The sequence below is a fragment of the Mustela nivalis genome (assembly GCF_964662115.1).
Source record: "Mustela nivalis genome assembly, chromosome: 6".
NCBI classification, from domain to species: domain Eukaryota; kingdom Metazoa; phylum Chordata; class Mammalia; order Carnivora; family Mustelidae; genus Mustela; species Mustela nivalis.
In genome coordinates, this window is record NC_139025.1 from 100,393,797 (window position 1) to 100,409,838 (window position 16,042).

Below are 16,042 nucleotides of genomic sequence, written 5' to 3' on the forward strand. Positions count from 1 at the left end.
CCTTCGCTGCACTGTGGGCTGGGCTCTCAGGGGCAGCATAGGCCCTGGGGGTCAGTCTGAGAGCACTCTGGCTGCCACCACTGCTCTGGGGGTGTCTGGGACACAGGACGATCCCAGGTAACCCAGCTTGGCTGCATTAGAGAGGGAATCCCAGTGGGAGGGCATCGTCCTGACCCTCAGGACTGGAGGCCCTGGGATGGCACCCCTGCTTGTTATCCCCGGCTTGGGGAGAAGTCTGTCCCCCATACCCCCAGCCACAGTGTACCGGTGGGGTGCTTCAGCGGATCTGTGGGTTGCCTTGCCTCCCTCATCAACGGGAGCTGCCCTAACGCAGAAGCAGTTTCCTCATCCAATCAGGGCCTCTCACAGGCTGGGAATCCCCCCACAGACAGGGAGCAGGGGTGGTTTGGAGCCTGGCACATCAGCCCCAGAGCCCACACCCCAAGCCCCATGTTCTTCTCCTCCTTAAGTGCCCAGCATCAGCCTCTGCAGGTAGCTCCCGGGGGAGCAATGGACCAGAGGCCCTAGCTGAGCCAAGGTTGCTCTAGATAACCCTCCCCACCTCCCCTCCTGGCCTTCACCCCCAAACTGAGATCCAGCCCCCTAGTCCTGGCTGTGTGGGCCTCCACCTGTCAGGTGTGCTTTTTCAGGAATGGGGGAGGGCCGGGTGCCATGAAGCCAGTGCGGCTTGTCACACTTTGGTGGGTGCTACTGCTGGTGTCCAGGCTGGGGGCCACCAGGAAGGGAGCCCCAGAAGAGGCCTCCTTCTACTATGGAAGCTTCCCACTTGGTATGTCCATTCCTTTGTTGGTCTATCCGTCTGTTTGTCCGTTTGCCCACCCTGGCTGGCTTGCCAAGGGCTTTGGTGTTTTAGTTTCCTGACGGGTAAAATGAGAAAAAGAACTCCACATAGCTGTTTTAATAGAGAAGTTCCTAGCGGATTTTTTTAAACTTACACAGTGAATGTTAATGAGAGCTAAAACTGTACGAATGAAAGCTTTAAATGTGTTAGGTCCTGCCCCGCCCTCCCCCACAGTCTCCCACTCCTGGGGAGACAGGGGCAGGCTTCGGGGAGGGGGCCTGCCCTGTGGCCCAGGAGGCACATCCCAGAGTCCAGGGACTGGGTGGGGAGTAGGAGGGGGCCCAGGGCCCAGCTCGGGGTCTCTACTTGCAGGCTTCTCCTGGGGTGTGGGCAGTTCCGCCTTCCAGACGGAGGGAGCCTGGGACCAGGATGGGAAAGGGCCCAGCATCTGGGATGCCTTCACTCACAGTGGGAAGGGAAAGGTGCTTGGGGATGAGACAGCAGACGTGGCTTGTGATGGTTACTACAAGGTGCAGGTGAGTGACCGGTGTGTGTTGGGGGGGCACGTGTGTACCCAGCTGAAATGGATGGTGACATAGGAGGGGGTCTGGGGGACAATGTCAATTTGGCACTCTGCTAAGCAGGCCCTATCCCACTGCAGGAAAAAAAGGAGGGGCCGTTGGTGCCTGGGGATTGGTGGGCTGAGGGTGCAGGGAAGGATGTGCAAAAAGGAAAGGAAAGCAAGGCCCCACCTGAACGAGGGCCTTAGCCCAAGTGATGGACACCTGAGTGGCTGATACTATGACCCTAGGGTCTATAAGCCACGTGGCCTGAACCCTTGTTCTCTCCTTGTGAATCAGCCCCTGTGGAGGAAGTCCCTCCACTCAGAACCCACTTTTCCTGTCTGGGCTAACTTCTTGGGGGATTCATCCCCCAAGTTTATTAGGAACACCCCAATGGAAATCTCAAAGCACCCTCCTATCCTGCATGTATTTGACCCTTGGCAGGAGAAAGCAGGGCAGGTGCCTTTACCCCTACTGAATAGATGAGGAGCTGCATTAGCCCGGGCCCACAGTGGGACCCGCGAACCCCCACCCCAGAGCCCTAGGTGACTCTGCCCTGCCTCCCACCCCTGTCTGCACAGGAGGACATCGTCCTGCTCAGGGAGCTGCACGTGAGCCACTACAGATTCTCCCTCTCTTGGCCTCGGCTCCTACCTACCGGCGTCCGAGGTAAGACGGGGCAGGCCCTACCAGGCCCAAGCATGGTCCCTGCTATGTTGGCTTTGCGGGGACACCACAGAGTGCTGGGGAGGGACAGCAGCCCCAGAACATGGCTACTTTGGCAGCAGCCGAACACCCATGCCGTCCCCCAGACCCAGAATTGGGCAGACTGGGCACCTTTAGGCCAGAGAAAGACCACAGGGCCAAGGAGCACTGCACTTGGGAAGGTCACGGCCCCTTTTATCTCGCCTTCAGCTGACAAAGTAAACAAGAGGGGAATCAAGTTCTATAATGATTTCATCAACGCCCTCCTGAAGAGCAACATTACCCCCATCGTGACCTTGCACCACTGGGATCTCCCGCAGGTGAGGCCTGGGGATGGGGAGGGGGTAGCTCAGCAGGGGGCACCTGAGTCGGGACGGGGCTTGCCAAGGTGGGACAAAGGCTGAGGTCTGGACGCAGAGATGGGAGGGAGCCAAGAAATCGGACTCACCCACAGAGGGATGTGGTGCTGATTTCACTGATGTTTGTAAATAGGTGATAAGTGGATTTTGATGTTTTCCCAAAACATTTGGCCTAAAAACAACAAATCAAACTAAGATGAAACCTCTTTTGAGTAAGATGTGATGAAATGGCATAATTAACAAGTCTGTTTGAGCCCTATCACCTGGGCACAGTCCCCCCAGACCAATTAAGTCTCAAGGTCACTGTTAGACATCAGTATTCAAGCACTTCTTCCCTTCACTCAGCAAGGCCTCATGGGATCCCAGCCTACTGGGAGAGGGGTGGTGTAGGTGACCCTCTGTGACACAGGCTGCAAGGGGTCAGAGAGTAGAGAAGAGGCCTCAGGGAGCTGCTGGGGAGAGGATGGGGTCCGGTCAGGTGCTTTGAGGGTTTGGGATGTATGAGGTGGATGGGGTGTTCTGGATGGAGGGAGCACAACAAGGGGGCAGAGAGGGCATGGCAAGTGACTGGATTAAGAGTTTGGGGAGCAGGCAGGAGTGGGAGGGGTAGAGGTAGGAGGTGTGGCTTGGGGCCAGGCCCGGGAGGTCTTGACTGCCGAGCTGAGGTGACTGGGATCATTCTGTGGGGAGGTGAGCTGCCAGAGACCTCTCTACGTTGGGGTTGGGGCATAGAGCCGACTTTAGGGAGACAAACTGGAGACCACATTCCAGTTTCTTCCCTAGTTAACGGCTTTCACTCACCGGGCCCTTTAGCATGCCCTCTAACCCAGCAGGGAGAGCTCAGTAGGCATTTTCAATGGAATGCTGAATTTGGGGAAAATCCCATCTTCACAAAGCAGATGGCTTTGGTCGGAAAAGAGTCCTCCACAGAAGGCAGAACCCACCCTCATAAGAGCTTCTAGGGTCTCCCATCTGCATGGCCCTCAAAATCCTAATCAGAGCTTCCATGTCCCACACCATGTCTTACTTCTTCTGCATGAGTAGTTGAGGTTCTTCTCCCAATAGCAGACCTCTCTGCCTTGGCCCATTTCTTAAATATTCAATCTATCACATTCCTAAGCATGAGAGTCTCAAACTTTCTCTGTTCCCTCCCTCTTGATTGTATATGTCACATAGCCTGACCCCACTGATGTTGCTTCATGGGGCTTCACTGGTCACCATCCTCAGGTGGTAATGCCCAAGAACCTGCATTTGGCTCTCCACTGCCCTCTACAACCTCTGTGGTGGCCATCGCCCTGTTTCTCCCACACACCGGGCCTATAAACTCCAGAAGTCTTTTCTCCAGACACAGCCCTGGGGTAGCCACCTCCCTCTGCACTCTCTGTCTGCAGCTGCTCCAGGTCAAGTGCGGCGGCTGGCAGAACGTGAGCATGATCAGCTACTTCCGCGATTACGCCGATCTGTGCTTTGAGGCCTTTGGGGACCGGGTGAAGCACTGGGTCACTTTTAGTGACCCTCGGGTAAGCAGGGCCCTTCTCCAGGTGGGAAACCCCCCTTCCTGGACCAGAGCGCTCCTCCCTGCTTCTCACGGGTGCTGTGGTCCCCACTTGCTGTTGCTGCAGACGATGGCAGAGAAAGGCTATGAGACGGGCCACCATGCTCCAGGCCTGCAGCTCCACGGCACGGGCCTGTACACAGCAGCACACCACATCATTAAGGTAAGTGGGGGTTCCTTCTGGGAGTGAAGCCTGGGTTTGGGGTGGAGGGACAGACCTCAGCATCAGTTCAGCCTGCCCCAGGGCTCTGAGCCTGAGTTCAGTCCTCTGTGGTTCTGGCATATTCCATCGCACCTTGGCATGGTTCCCTTGCATTCCATGAGGCTCTATGGAGGCAGTGCCCGGTCACCCAGTGCTGGACCCCTCCACTGAGATAGTACAGTGGCAGCTCTCTAGAGCTGATAGTCCAGTCAAGTGGGGGGAGTGCATGCGTGGGAAAACTTGTCACCTACAGCTCTAAGCAGTCTTGTGAGGAATGGGGACAGGAGGAAGGGGCGGGATGACAGTGAACTAGGGGCTGAAACCTCCAGTGAATGAGCAGCAGTAACTGGGGTTGTGAAGGACAGCAGTAAGAAGGGGTTAGGAGTGCTTGTCCTACAGGGTGGACTTCAAAGGCCCTGGGGTTGTGGAAGGAGAAAGAGTTTGCAAGCATTAGTAATAAAGAACAAGATGGACACTACCCACGACCGTGAGGTATGTGGGGGAAAACAGTCCCTTCTTGGAAGAGCTGCAGTGGAGATGGTCTTTGGGGCAGCCGAGCTCAGTAAGGGCTCGGAAGGGAAGGAGACAGAAGATGCTTCAGGGTGACTTGTGAGTTACAAGGCCGCTGGGAAGGCTTGAGCAGGTGGAGGGGACTGGGTCACAGTGTAGGACACAGATGAGGATTCGGGTACCTGCGGAGCAGGGATGTGAGGCACGAAGCATGGTCCCAATGGACATTCAGCAGAAGGGCAACAATCTGATCAAGCAGGAACAGGGGCCCCTGAGTGACATACTAGACTCTAAAATTCCTGTCAAGGAGAGAACCTCCTCATTCTTTCTCCGTTTGGCTTAAGAGTTCCTAAACTGTGAATATTGTTTCTAAGATTTATTCATTTATTTGAGAGGGGGGAGAGCAGGGGGATGGGCAGAGAGAGAGAATCTCAAGCAGACTCCCCACTGAGCGGGGAGCCCAATGCAGGGCTCCATCACAAGACCCTAAGATCATTACCTTAGCCGAAATCAAGAGTTGGATGCCCAAGTGACTGAGCCACCAGGTGCCCCCTAAACTGTGACTATTTAAAGGGTAGAGCTCTGAAGGCCTCAGTGGGTCACTGATGGAAAGTATGGAGAGAAGGCAGGTCAGCACATTTTGAATTCCATTCTCAAGACTGTTTCAGATGTTTGGTATTTTCCAAACTTCCTGAGCACCTATGGTAAAAGTACTGCCTAGTTACTACAGAAGACAAGCAGGAACAAAGCAAGAAACTTTAGCAAAATTCTGTGGAATAAGAAATCACACCAAGGAGCGCCTGGGTGGCTCAGTGGGTTAAAGCCTCTGCCTTCAGCTCAGGTCATGGTCCCAGGGTCCTGGGATCGAGCCCCACATCGGGCTCTCTACTCAGCAGGGAGCCTGCTTCCCCCCCTCTCTCTGTCTGCCTCTCTGCCTACTTGTGACCTCTGTCTGTCAAATAAATACATCTTTAAAAAAAATAAAATAAAATGCTGCCTGCTACCTTGTCTGAGGAAAGCAACTGCATTCTTAAAAAAAAAAAAAAAAGAAAAGAAAAAAAAAGAAATCACACCAAGAGGTAGTTTTGTTTATGCCAGAATTAGACCAAGTTTCTTTACAGAACAGAAAACAGAACTACAAAACAGAAAACAGGTGCCTCTGGAGGTCAGAGGAAGGGAGACAGGGTATCGGTATCATCAAGGCCGGACTCAGGAAAAAGATTGGGACTCCATTAACTTGATCTCTCGTCAGAGAGACAGAGGGACAGAGGGAGAGAAAGGCAGGAGAGAAATGTGCCAGTCAGGCACCTTTGATGCACCCCTCCATTTTCAGGCCCACGCCCAAGCCTGGCATTCCTACAACAGCACGTGGCGTGGCAAGCAGCAAGGTGAGCCCCACTGCCCAACCTCTAGGACACAGCCCCAGGGTGGGGGCAGCGCCATTTGCACCTGCCACTCCCTGTCCTTTCTTTTAAGGTCTGGTGGGGATCTCACTAAATTGTGATTGGGGGGAACCCATGGACATCAGTAGCCCCAAGGACATAGAAGCTGCCGAGAGATACCTACAGTTCTGTCTGGGCTGGTTTGCCAACCCCATCTATGCTGGAGACTACCCTCAAGTCATGAAGGACCGGATCGGTGAGTCAAGTCGCATTTTTAAGCTCCAGGCACCAGAACAACAGTGCTGAGCACAAGTGAGAGGCGGGGGGGATGGAAGAATACACGGGGTCTGGGCAAGGCACTCAAAGGGAGAGCCCAGTCCCGTAGGAACTGAGAATGGCAAATTTGAACTGGGGAGAGCGGAGGAACGACCCCCAGACAAGTCCCCAAACGCGGAGATTGAAAATTTCAGACCCCATTCTCTGGACTTCTCTTTTCTGTTCTGCTCTCCTGTCTCTTTCTCACCACTCCCCTCCCTTACACTTGGAAGTAGGAGAGAGAACTCAAAGACACAGTCTTGGGCCATGCCAGTTCTAGTGTTGGTTCGGTCACTTGAGAAATGCTTTCTGAGCTCTGGTTTCCACATTGTCAGAGAAGAGAATAAAGATGCATAGAGCTTAGAGGGCTCTATCCGTTTGGGTGCCTTTAAGTGCCATGTAACAGAAAATGCTAACTAAAATGGCCTGAAAAGTAGGGAATTTATCATCTCAGGTACCAAGTCCAGAAAAGGGTGATTCAGAGCCAGTTACTCCAGCTTTCAGGGATGTCTTTGAAAAACAAGACCCATTCCATCTTTCACTCTGGCACCTTTAGCCAGCCCATCAAACAACTCCCCATTGCCACAAGATGGCTGCAGCAGCTCCAGCATCATATCTTGATACATCAACACGCAGAGGCAGAAAAATGGAAATAGCTTGGTCATACCCATTTTTAAGAACAAGGAAAATCACCCCAGAAAAGAGTCTCCACCCACAACTGACTTACCTTCAAGGGAAGTCCTCCAGGGATGGAACTATCACATATCCCAGAATGTCCTAGACTACTAAGACTAGAGCCTCAGAGGCTGGGGGAGCCAGGACTCTCTAAAGAGGATGAAGAAGAGGGAGAGAAAGCCATGTGACTGTTGATCGGGTGGGCAACCAGCAGTGTCTGGCCATAGGAATCAGAGTATTAGCTCTGTTTACTTAGAGGTAGCAGTCAGCTTCCCCCTATAAAGAGAGACAAAGGTGGCACTCACACAGCAAGGCTATTTTGGATGTTTGACTAAGAACTGTCAACATTCCAAAAAATTCCCTTTCTAAAGAACCCTTTATCAGACTTACCTAGAATAGAAGCAGCAGGTTCTAATTCCAACTCTGCTCTAACCAGTGAGCAACTCTAGGCAACGGGTTTAACTGCATTGGGTGTCATTCTTGTCATGTGAAAATGAACAATCAGACAAATAATCTCTACAAACCTCTCAGCAATAACCAGTTCTGGGACACCTCTATACACATAAGCTTCAAAGTCCTGAGAATGACATCAAGATGTCCAGGGAAAAGCCCTGAGGATGGGACACAGCCCATCATTCCCACAGCATTCACTCCCGGGCTCCCTGGAGGCCATGGCAGGAGCCACAACAGGATGGCACTAAAGAAGTCAAATTGATTATTTGTCATACAAGAGTTCCTAGGCTTCAGGCCAACTGATTCCAGACCCTGCCAATGCCATCTTTGTGGTAATTCAAATGGAAACGGGGCTGAATTTTTCCCAGTACAACGGGCAAAGAGGGATTCTTTGAGCAGGTAATATTTTCTTCTGCTGGAAGTCTTGTATACCAGTTACTTGCAGGCATCTCATAAGCGCCATATATGAACAAACATGATTCTAGACCCGTGTTGTCCAACAGAACTTCCAGCGATGGTGGAAATGTTATCTGTGCCGTCCAGTAGGTTAGCCTTCAGTCACTTGCGTCTATTTAAATTTCAAAGAACTGAAAAATCAGTCCTTCAGTGTGACTGAGGATGCGTCAGCTACTGGCCACCTGTAGCCAGTGATTACTGTATTAGTTCAGGGACAATGCCTTGTGGTTTTCAAGTAAAGTAATAACACCCTGGGATCTTAAAGGTATCTAATAACACAAGCTCTTCAGTTAATCTAAACCAATAGCCTCTTTGGAAATATGTTTATGGTTATATTTTAGAACAACTCCTACAAATGTTTCCTATTTTTACTCATTTAAAAGCCCCCCCCTTTTTCTTTTTGCAGGGATCATAGGAAGGTTTTAGGCATGTTTCAAATTTTTTTAATTACAAGAGATAACAAGGTGAAAAGTCAAGTTTCCCTCCCTCCCTCTTCCCACTGCTCTCATCCTCCCCAGCAGGAAGCACACTTACCAAGGATTGTGCACGTGTGAGCAAAAACACTGCCGCTCCATGTGTGTACTTGCATCTTTCACTGAAAACATGGATCTTGGCTTCTTTCCAACTTGTTATATAAAGGGCTGCTTCAGTCATTTCTCTTGACTGCAATGTTGTACGAAAGAATATCTGATCATTTATTTAACCAGTCTCTCCTCATAGACGTTTGGGTTGTTTCCAATTTTTTGCTACAGTGAAGGTCCTGGTACACACATCCTTTTACACATGCAAGTAAAACATAGGATAAACAGATCTAGGAAATAATACAGGAATCCAACCCCATTTTTTTTCCATATAGTTCCAAAGTTGTAGGCAAACCATTTACTGAGTCCTCTATGGAAATACAACTTTCAAGCAACATAAGCTTTTAACACCGTGAATAGTATTCAAATGTCAAAATTCCAGATAAAAAGGCTAAGGTTGTTTTTCATACAAACCAATCCCAAAGCCCGAGATCTGGGTAACAGTTCTTACGTCAACATGCCAGTATCGTCGTGGTACGGAACAGCAAAAGGATTGTGAGAAAGCCAAACTCTATTAAACTCCATTTTTCTCTCTCAATAGGGAAAAAAAGTGCAGAGCAAGGCCTGGATATGTCAAGGTTACCAGTGTTCTCACTCCAGGAAAAGAGCTACATTAAAGGCACATCTGATTTCTTGGGATTAGGCCATTATACTACTCGGTACATCACAGAAAGGAACTACCCCTCCCGCCAGGGGCCCAGCTACCAGAATGATCGTGACTTAGTAGAACTGGTTGACCCCAACTGGCCTGATCTGGGGTCAAAGTGGCTGTATTCTGTGCCATGGGGATTTCGGAGGCTCCTCCACTTCGCTCAGGTGATGATCACGTGAAGCTATTTAATGAACGTTTTTTTCCTTTAAAGATTTTATCTGAAAAGAATGAGAGAGTGTGTGATTGTGTGTGTGTGTGAGTGCGTGTGCACATGCAAGCATGCACTAGGGGAGGGGAGGGAGAGGGATAAGCAGACTCCCTACAGAGCTGACATGGGGTTCTATTTCACGATCCAAAGACCCGAAAACCTTGACCCCAGCTGAAATCAAGAGTTGGACCCCTAACTGACTGAGCCACCCAGGTGCCTCTAATGAACATTTCTGACCTCAAATCATGAGCTTAGGCTCAGATGCCTACGTTTTTTTAAGTTGTTGTTTTTTTTTTTTTTTAAGATTTTATTTATTTATTTGACATACAGAGATCACAAATAGGCAGAGAGGCAGGCAGAGAGAGAGAGGGAAGCAGGCTCCCCGCAGAGCAGAAAGCCTGATATGGGGCTCGATCCCAGGACCCTGGGATCACGACCTGAGCAGAAGGAAGAGGCTTTAACCCACTGTGTCACCCAGGCGCCCCCTTTTTAAAGTTTTTAATTCCAGTTAGGTGTTTACCTTTTAAAGTCAAACTCAGTCACCTCCACTTCAGAGACTCCTAGATATAGGCTTTAGGGACTAATGCTGGCTATGAGTAACCACCTCAATGGGTAGAACCATAGCTACAAATTCTCATCCCATAGTTATTTGGCTGCCCTTCTCACTTGAAATGAACTATGTGGGAAAAAATAAGCCCTGAAGTATATTTTCTCTATAATGATGCTGATTCAATGAGAAATGTAGTCTTTCGTACTTGCTCCTGTCTACATTCACCTCCAAATAAATGTGTGAATTGGAACTTACTGAACGCTAAATACACTCAATTCAAATATGGCGGCTTAAATAATCCACTCTCCTATGTGCCCCAGACTCAGAAACCCACCTGTAGGGTAGAATTTTTAAGATATTCCTATGATTCACTTCCAGACTCAATACGGCAATCCTCCCATCTATGTGACAGAAAACGGTGCGTCTCAAAAGTTACACTGTACGCAATTATGTGATGAGTGGAGAATTCAGTACCTTAAGGGCTACATAAATGAAATGCTAAAAGGTGAGCTGCAAACCAAGACTGTCTTCACATATTTTCTACTTAACTTGGACAGAATTTGGTAATAGCCATGATTGACTGAAGCTTATTTCTGAATCTCCTAAGTACATTAAAAATTATCTTTACAATGTTATTTTTCCAAGTAAGTGAAACATATTAAAAAATGGAACAAAATGTCTTTCAGCTATAAAAGATGGTGTTAATATAAAAGGGTATACTTCTTGGTCTCTGTTGGATAAGTTTGAATGGGAGAAAGGATACTCAGATAGATACGGATTCTACTATGTCGAATTTAACAACAGAAATAAGCCACGCTACCCAAAGGCGTCAGTTCAATATTACAAGAAGATTATCACTGCCAATGGGTTTCCCAACCCAAGAGAGGTAGGACTAATTATTGATGTTACTTTTTCTAGATTTTTAAAAAAAAATCTCTGCCCTATTAGAGGGGGCTAAAACTCATGACCCCAAGATCGAGAGTCAGGTCCTTTTCTGTCTGAGCCAGTCCAGTGCCCCTCACTGGTTCTAGATTTTTGAAGAGCTAAGCAGCTTGGGGTGTGCAGCGTAGCAAACCTCTCGGCTCCGTGGAGGAGGACAGGGGTTTGTGGGAACACGTCCCTTACGACTTTTCCCCTAACTTGTGCCTCTTTGCTCATTTGTTTAGAATGTGGTAAATATTCCTTAAATTTCAGTCCTCACTTCAAATTCAATCCCTAACTTGCAGAGCATGAAGGACACACTGGAGTTATGTATAAGTCCTATTTGTTTTAGGTTATGAGGGTCAGGTTAACTAGACACTTCTAGTTAAATGTTATTTTAAATGTTATATCTTAATGCAAACAAATACTGCCTACTTACTCTTCAACATCCATGGAAAGAGAAGAGGTAAATTAAATGTATAATGACCATAACTTTCAATTCTTTTCCCACTAGTTCCAAAATGATATTAAAAATAATCAAACTTAGAATTAATAATCCTTTACAACATACCAAACATTTTCAGTCACCTATAAATTTTTCCATCCGTTCTCTATGTTGCTATTGATGGTAGGGAATAAAAAGCCTAATTTAGAATGTCTCAATAAAGACAATTTCTAAAAATAAATCTCACTTATTTACCAACACCCTTTGAGGATGAGCCCAGGGGCACCATAAATGAACAGTGACTCATAGGCTTTCAGCAGTTTGGCACTTCTAGAAAAGGGCTATATTCTAATCTCTTCAAGAATAAAGACCAGTTTGGTTGTTTATTTTGACTCCCTCACAATGATGCACATAGGCATTTAATAAATATTAACCAATTTAAACTCCAGGTAGATTTAAATTCTTTTAATAAAATTCTTTATTTCAAAATTCTTGAAATTCTTGAATTCAAAATTCAAAATTCTTTTAAATAAATTCTTTATTTCAAAAATTATTTGGAACAGCAAAAATTAGTCTAAGATGACATTACTTATCTAGTGGGTTTTTATTAGGTGGAAAGCTGGTACCTCAAAGCCTTGGAAACTTGTTCTATCAACAACCAGATGCTTGCTGCAGGTGAGTATATTTTAATTTCTCCCTCTGATAATTAAGGAACATAATTATACCTATAAAGATATTACCAAAACCTCGAAATGTGGATCTATCCAAAGTTGATCATTCCAAAACATACAATTAAAAATGAATTTATTCCCTCACTTTGAAACAATGTCAGATTTCTGTTTTATAAGCATTTCAAACAACATTTAAAAAATCTACCACAAAAGAGAAATACTTTATCCATCCTCGTTTTATTCTTTCTGAATCATACAGTCAGTTTATAAACCCATTTTTGTTATAGTGGGCTTTGTGGAAGGAGGGAAAAATGCAACCATATTTGAATAAAGAAAAGGCAAAGAACACTCCAGATACGATATTCTCTCATCCAGAAAGTAATTACTGAGCACTCACTATTAGCTAGGGGGTGTTTTAAGCTCAGCAATAAACTAAACAAAGTTCCTGACCTTACAGAAGCAAGGTTTCTTGTGCAACAGGATCAACAAGGCTCAGAGATGTAGAGGAACAAAGATGCTTCTACACACCAACGAATGCCAGCACACAGCATTTATTTCTTTGAATTCTGTCTTTCCCTAAGAGCAATCAGAGAAATGTACTTCCTGTTTTAACAAACAGGAACACTTTTGTTAATGTGGTATGTTAATCTTTAATGTGGTATCAGAGGTGGAAAATGCTAGATGAAACAAATCCTACCAATTCAGCTATTTTTTTTTCTTTTTCCAACTGAGCTATTTTTTTTATAGGCCAATTTTACAGCCCACTACCATGCCCTGCTCTCATCTAAATAACCAGGTAATAGCAAGGATGCATATTCCTTTAAGCCAAAATAAACTTATATTTTATTACCTACACACATGATGTGGAATCTACTGCTGAGTCTATGAATTCTGTGGGACCAGGGCCTCATGCCTTATTTATTATGGTAGCCAGGGTGCCAGGCACAAAACCTGAAAGTAGAAACTACATAAATGTCCACTACTATAATCATGTACGTGAACATTGCCCATTGTTCAACTCTTCGAGATTATTACTTAACTACATAAGAGTTGCCACACAAACTTTCAATATGGAAACTCCTACACCTCTTAAGTTACACAGTGACATCTTTGAAGGGTTAGAGATGCTTCCCAAGGATTTTCTTTCAAAAACCCTCCACAGTGAAAATCATAGAAACCAGGGAACATGCTTTTTAATATCTTCACATGAATTTATGGTAAGTATAACATACCGTTAGGCTTTATTCCAATACCTCTGGAAGAACCAAATGTAGGCATTCTTTAGCCCACACTTTGTGAAATATTTTATAAAGCCCTCACATATTTTTAAGAACATTTAATTCACCATGTTCTCTTTTGGAGCAAGTGAGGATAATTAGAAAGCTTGATGATGCCATTTTCCAAATATTTGCAAGTATGGTTGAATCTTTCAGGATGAGGCTATATTCGCTGAAATGATGACCTGCTCATTTGTTGTGTTCTCCCTCCTGTTTCAGAGCCTCTACTAAGTCACATGCAGATGGTGACAGAGATCGTGGTACCTACAGTTTGCACCCTGTGCATACTAATATCTGCTGTTCTCCTGCTGCTCCTGCTTCGGGGCCAGAGCTGAGAGAGGGTTGCCCATTCTGCAGATTCATCTTTCATCAGGAATCTTCAGGATCTTCCTCCTTTCTCTGCTTTGAAGGTTTATATACGATTCTGTTTTCAGGCTTTGTGATAAAAAAAATTTTTTTGGTCTTGTGCTGGGATTTAAAAATTAGAAAATAAAAAGAAGCAAAAATGAAATAAAGACCATCTGTCAAAGTCAATGTTAGTATTTTGCTGTTATGCATCTATTTTCACTTTGCAAAAAAGGAATCCTAGCGCACAAACTGTTTTTGATACTTGGTATTTTTTTCCTTCTAAAACTCTATTCAGAGGCGTCTGGGTGGCTTGGTCAGTTAGGCATCCAACCCTTGATTTTGACTCAGGTCATGATCTCAGGGTCCTGGGGATCAAGCCCTGCTACAGGCTCCTTAATCAGCACAATGTCTACTTATTTCCCTCTTCCTCTGCCCCTTGCCCTGCTCATGCTCTCTTGCAAATGAATAAATCTTTAAAAAAATAAATAAAAATAAAAATCTCTCCAGAAACATTACTTTAATGTGAAAATAACTGTCAACCTCGCACTGTCCTACACACAATGGACACAGTCATTCATCTACAGATAACAATCCCTTCAGGTTCTAAATTCTATCGAGCAACTAGGAAAATGCATTAGGTGGGTACCAAGTAAGTGAACACATATACTTTCCTGAGATAAATTTTCTTACGCTAAACTCAATTAACCTCAGTGAAATATCTCAAAGAAATATATTTAATCTCTTTTCTGTAATTATATATTCAGGGTTTTTAAATAAACATCCATTTTATTCTTTAATTATGCTAAAATGCAGAAGTTAAATAACATCTATTTATTTGGGGTTCAAACATGGCTTAAGAAAGAATGATATTAAGCATTTTATTCATTACCTGATTCTACTGTTTCTAAAACACAAAAACAGTAAGACAGTAGAAAATGCTATCGCATTCATTCTCTTGGTTAATACTGTCTCAAACATTTTAAAAAATGGTATTTACATCTGGGGCTTTAGTGCTACAATCGGGCTGGGGTAAAACTGTTTTGTTCTTTTGAAAATTTTATTTAAGTTCTACTTAATTAACACAGTGCAATATTGGTTTCAGGGGTAAAATCTGGTGACTCATCACTTACATATAACACCCTGTGCTCAACAAAACAAGTGTCCTACTTAATGCCCATCACCCATCTAGCCCACTCCCGACGCCAACTCCCTCCATCAATCTCAGTTTGTTCTCTAATGTTAAGAGTCTCTCCTGGTTTGCTTCCCTCTCTCTATTTTCCCCCATCCCATATGCTCATCCGTTTTTGTTCTTAAATTCCACGTAGGAGTAAAATCATATGGCACTTGTCTTTCTCTGACTGATGGATTTCACTTAGCATAACATAATCTAGCTCCATCCACGTCATTGCAAATGCCAAGAATTCATTGTTTTTGATAGCTGAGTAATGATCTATTATATATAGATATCATATCTTCTTTAACCATTCATCAGTCGATGGACACTTGAGCTCTTTCCATGCTTTGGCTATAGTCGATAATGCTGCCATAAAATAGGGGAGTGCTGGGTAAAATTATTTTTAACAGAACTTGGCTTTCAATGTCAAACTGACAGGCTCGTTCAGGGTTTTTCTCTCCTATCATTTTTGAAATCAAACTCTCTACCACATATACAGATTTAAAATGCAAAGATATTACTACTCAAAAAAATTGTTTTTATTTCTCTGGTTTTAGGATTAACCTGACCTATTCAGTTGACTACAGAAAGCAGAAAGGAAATTACAGACTTGCGTTGCTCAATAACATCTGGTAAGCCTCTTGCAGGATTACTGAAAAATAATCCATATTCCAAATGGACTAAATCAACATTTCTGTTATTAAAAAAAACTGAAACATAAGCTACTTATACATTACAAAGTATTTGGGGGGGAACACAAAGCAGACATAGTACCTTACAGAGGACTCCTTCAGCAGACTTCATTTGAAATGCACCTGGCTGCAGGTAACCAGGTTAGTAAAGGACATCCTTTCTTCCAGGCTACTGTTCAATGTCAATTCAGAAACATCTGTAACCAGACAGAAATCAGAACTGTTTACCAGCCTGCTGGCCTTTCTACTTTCTACTGCTCAATGTTACAATAATCAAGAAGTAATCTGAATGACATGTGTCTTCTACTTTGAATTTATGAGACAAAAACCAGCAGGGATGATTCAAACCCTTTGAGATGCACTGAAAACGTAATTGAAGGAAATACAAGGCAGATATTTTTTTAATCCTGTATTTTGATTTGGGAATGTACTGCTTCATCTTTCTGCCTCATCCACTGTGGTTAAACTCTTTTTCCAATCTTAACACATGTTTCAGAAAACAATTTCTACTTGGGATTTCTGGTCTTAAGGCCAGACACGTATGCA

At 45.2% G+C, this 16,042-nt stretch overlaps 2 protein-coding genes across 12 annotated transcripts in view; one reads left to right on the top strand and one right to left on the bottom strand.

Annotated features, from left to right (window-relative positions):
• The first annotated feature begins 46 nt into the window (after positions 1 to 46).
• Positions 47 to 13,811, top strand: LCTL (lactase like). Of its 6 annotated transcripts, XM_082737099.1 has the most exons (14): positions 47 to 117; positions 651 to 790; positions 1,175 to 1,338; positions 1,947 to 2,034; positions 2,281 to 2,390; positions 3,821 to 3,949; positions 4,052 to 4,147; positions 6,030 to 6,084; positions 6,173 to 6,334; positions 9,100 to 9,374; positions 10,347 to 10,473; positions 10,655 to 10,854; positions 11,946 to 12,009; positions 13,502 to 13,811. In XM_082737099.1, the coding sequence occupies exons 2-14, from the start codon at positions 673 to 675 to the stop codon at positions 13,615 to 13,617; spliced, it is 1,704 nt and encodes a 567-aa protein (XP_082593225.1). In that variant the 5' UTR covers positions 47 to 117; positions 651 to 672; the 3' UTR covers positions 13,618 to 13,811. The 6 variants fall into 6 exon arrangements, with proteins under 6 accessions (XP_082593225.1, XP_082593226.1, XP_082593229.1 ...); XM_082737100.1 differs by lacking the exon at positions 10,655 to 10,854; XM_082737104.1 differs by lacking the exon at positions 651 to 790 and having other exon boundaries at positions 51 to 117.
• Positions 12,227 to 16,042, bottom strand: part of ZWILCH (zwilch kinetochore protein) — a 38,132-nt gene continuing 34,316 nt past the window's right edge. For 5 of the 6 annotated variants that reach the window (XM_082737097.1, XM_082737093.1, XM_082737096.1 and 2 more), the window contains 2 exons: positions 15,579 to 15,693; positions 12,227 to 13,750 (listed from right to left, as the gene is read on the bottom strand). In XM_082737097.1, coding sequence (XP_082593223.1) covers positions 15,605 to 15,693 — 89 coding nt within the window. In that variant the 3' untranslated portion in view covers positions 12,227 to 13,750; positions 15,579 to 15,604. Of the gene's footprint in view, positions 13,751 to 15,571; positions 15,694 to 16,042 lie in introns of all 6 variants that reach the window. The other variant, XM_082737094.1, reaches the window with a different exon arrangement.

Bases quoted from the DNA above. Each gene is read 5' to 3' on its own strand.
- LCTL (XM_082737099.1), top strand. From the start codon at position 673: ATGAAGCCAGTGCGGCTTGTCACACTTTGGTGGGTGCTACTGCTGGTG. The intron at 3,950-4,051 runs GTAAGCAGGGCC...CTGTTGCTGCAG, and splicing joins TCACTTTTAGTGACCCTCGG to ACGATGGCAGAGAAAGGCTA. The intron at 10,474-10,654 runs GTGAGCTGCAAA...AATGTCTTTCAG, and splicing joins CATAAATGAAATGCTAAAAG to CTATAAAAGATGGTGTTAAT.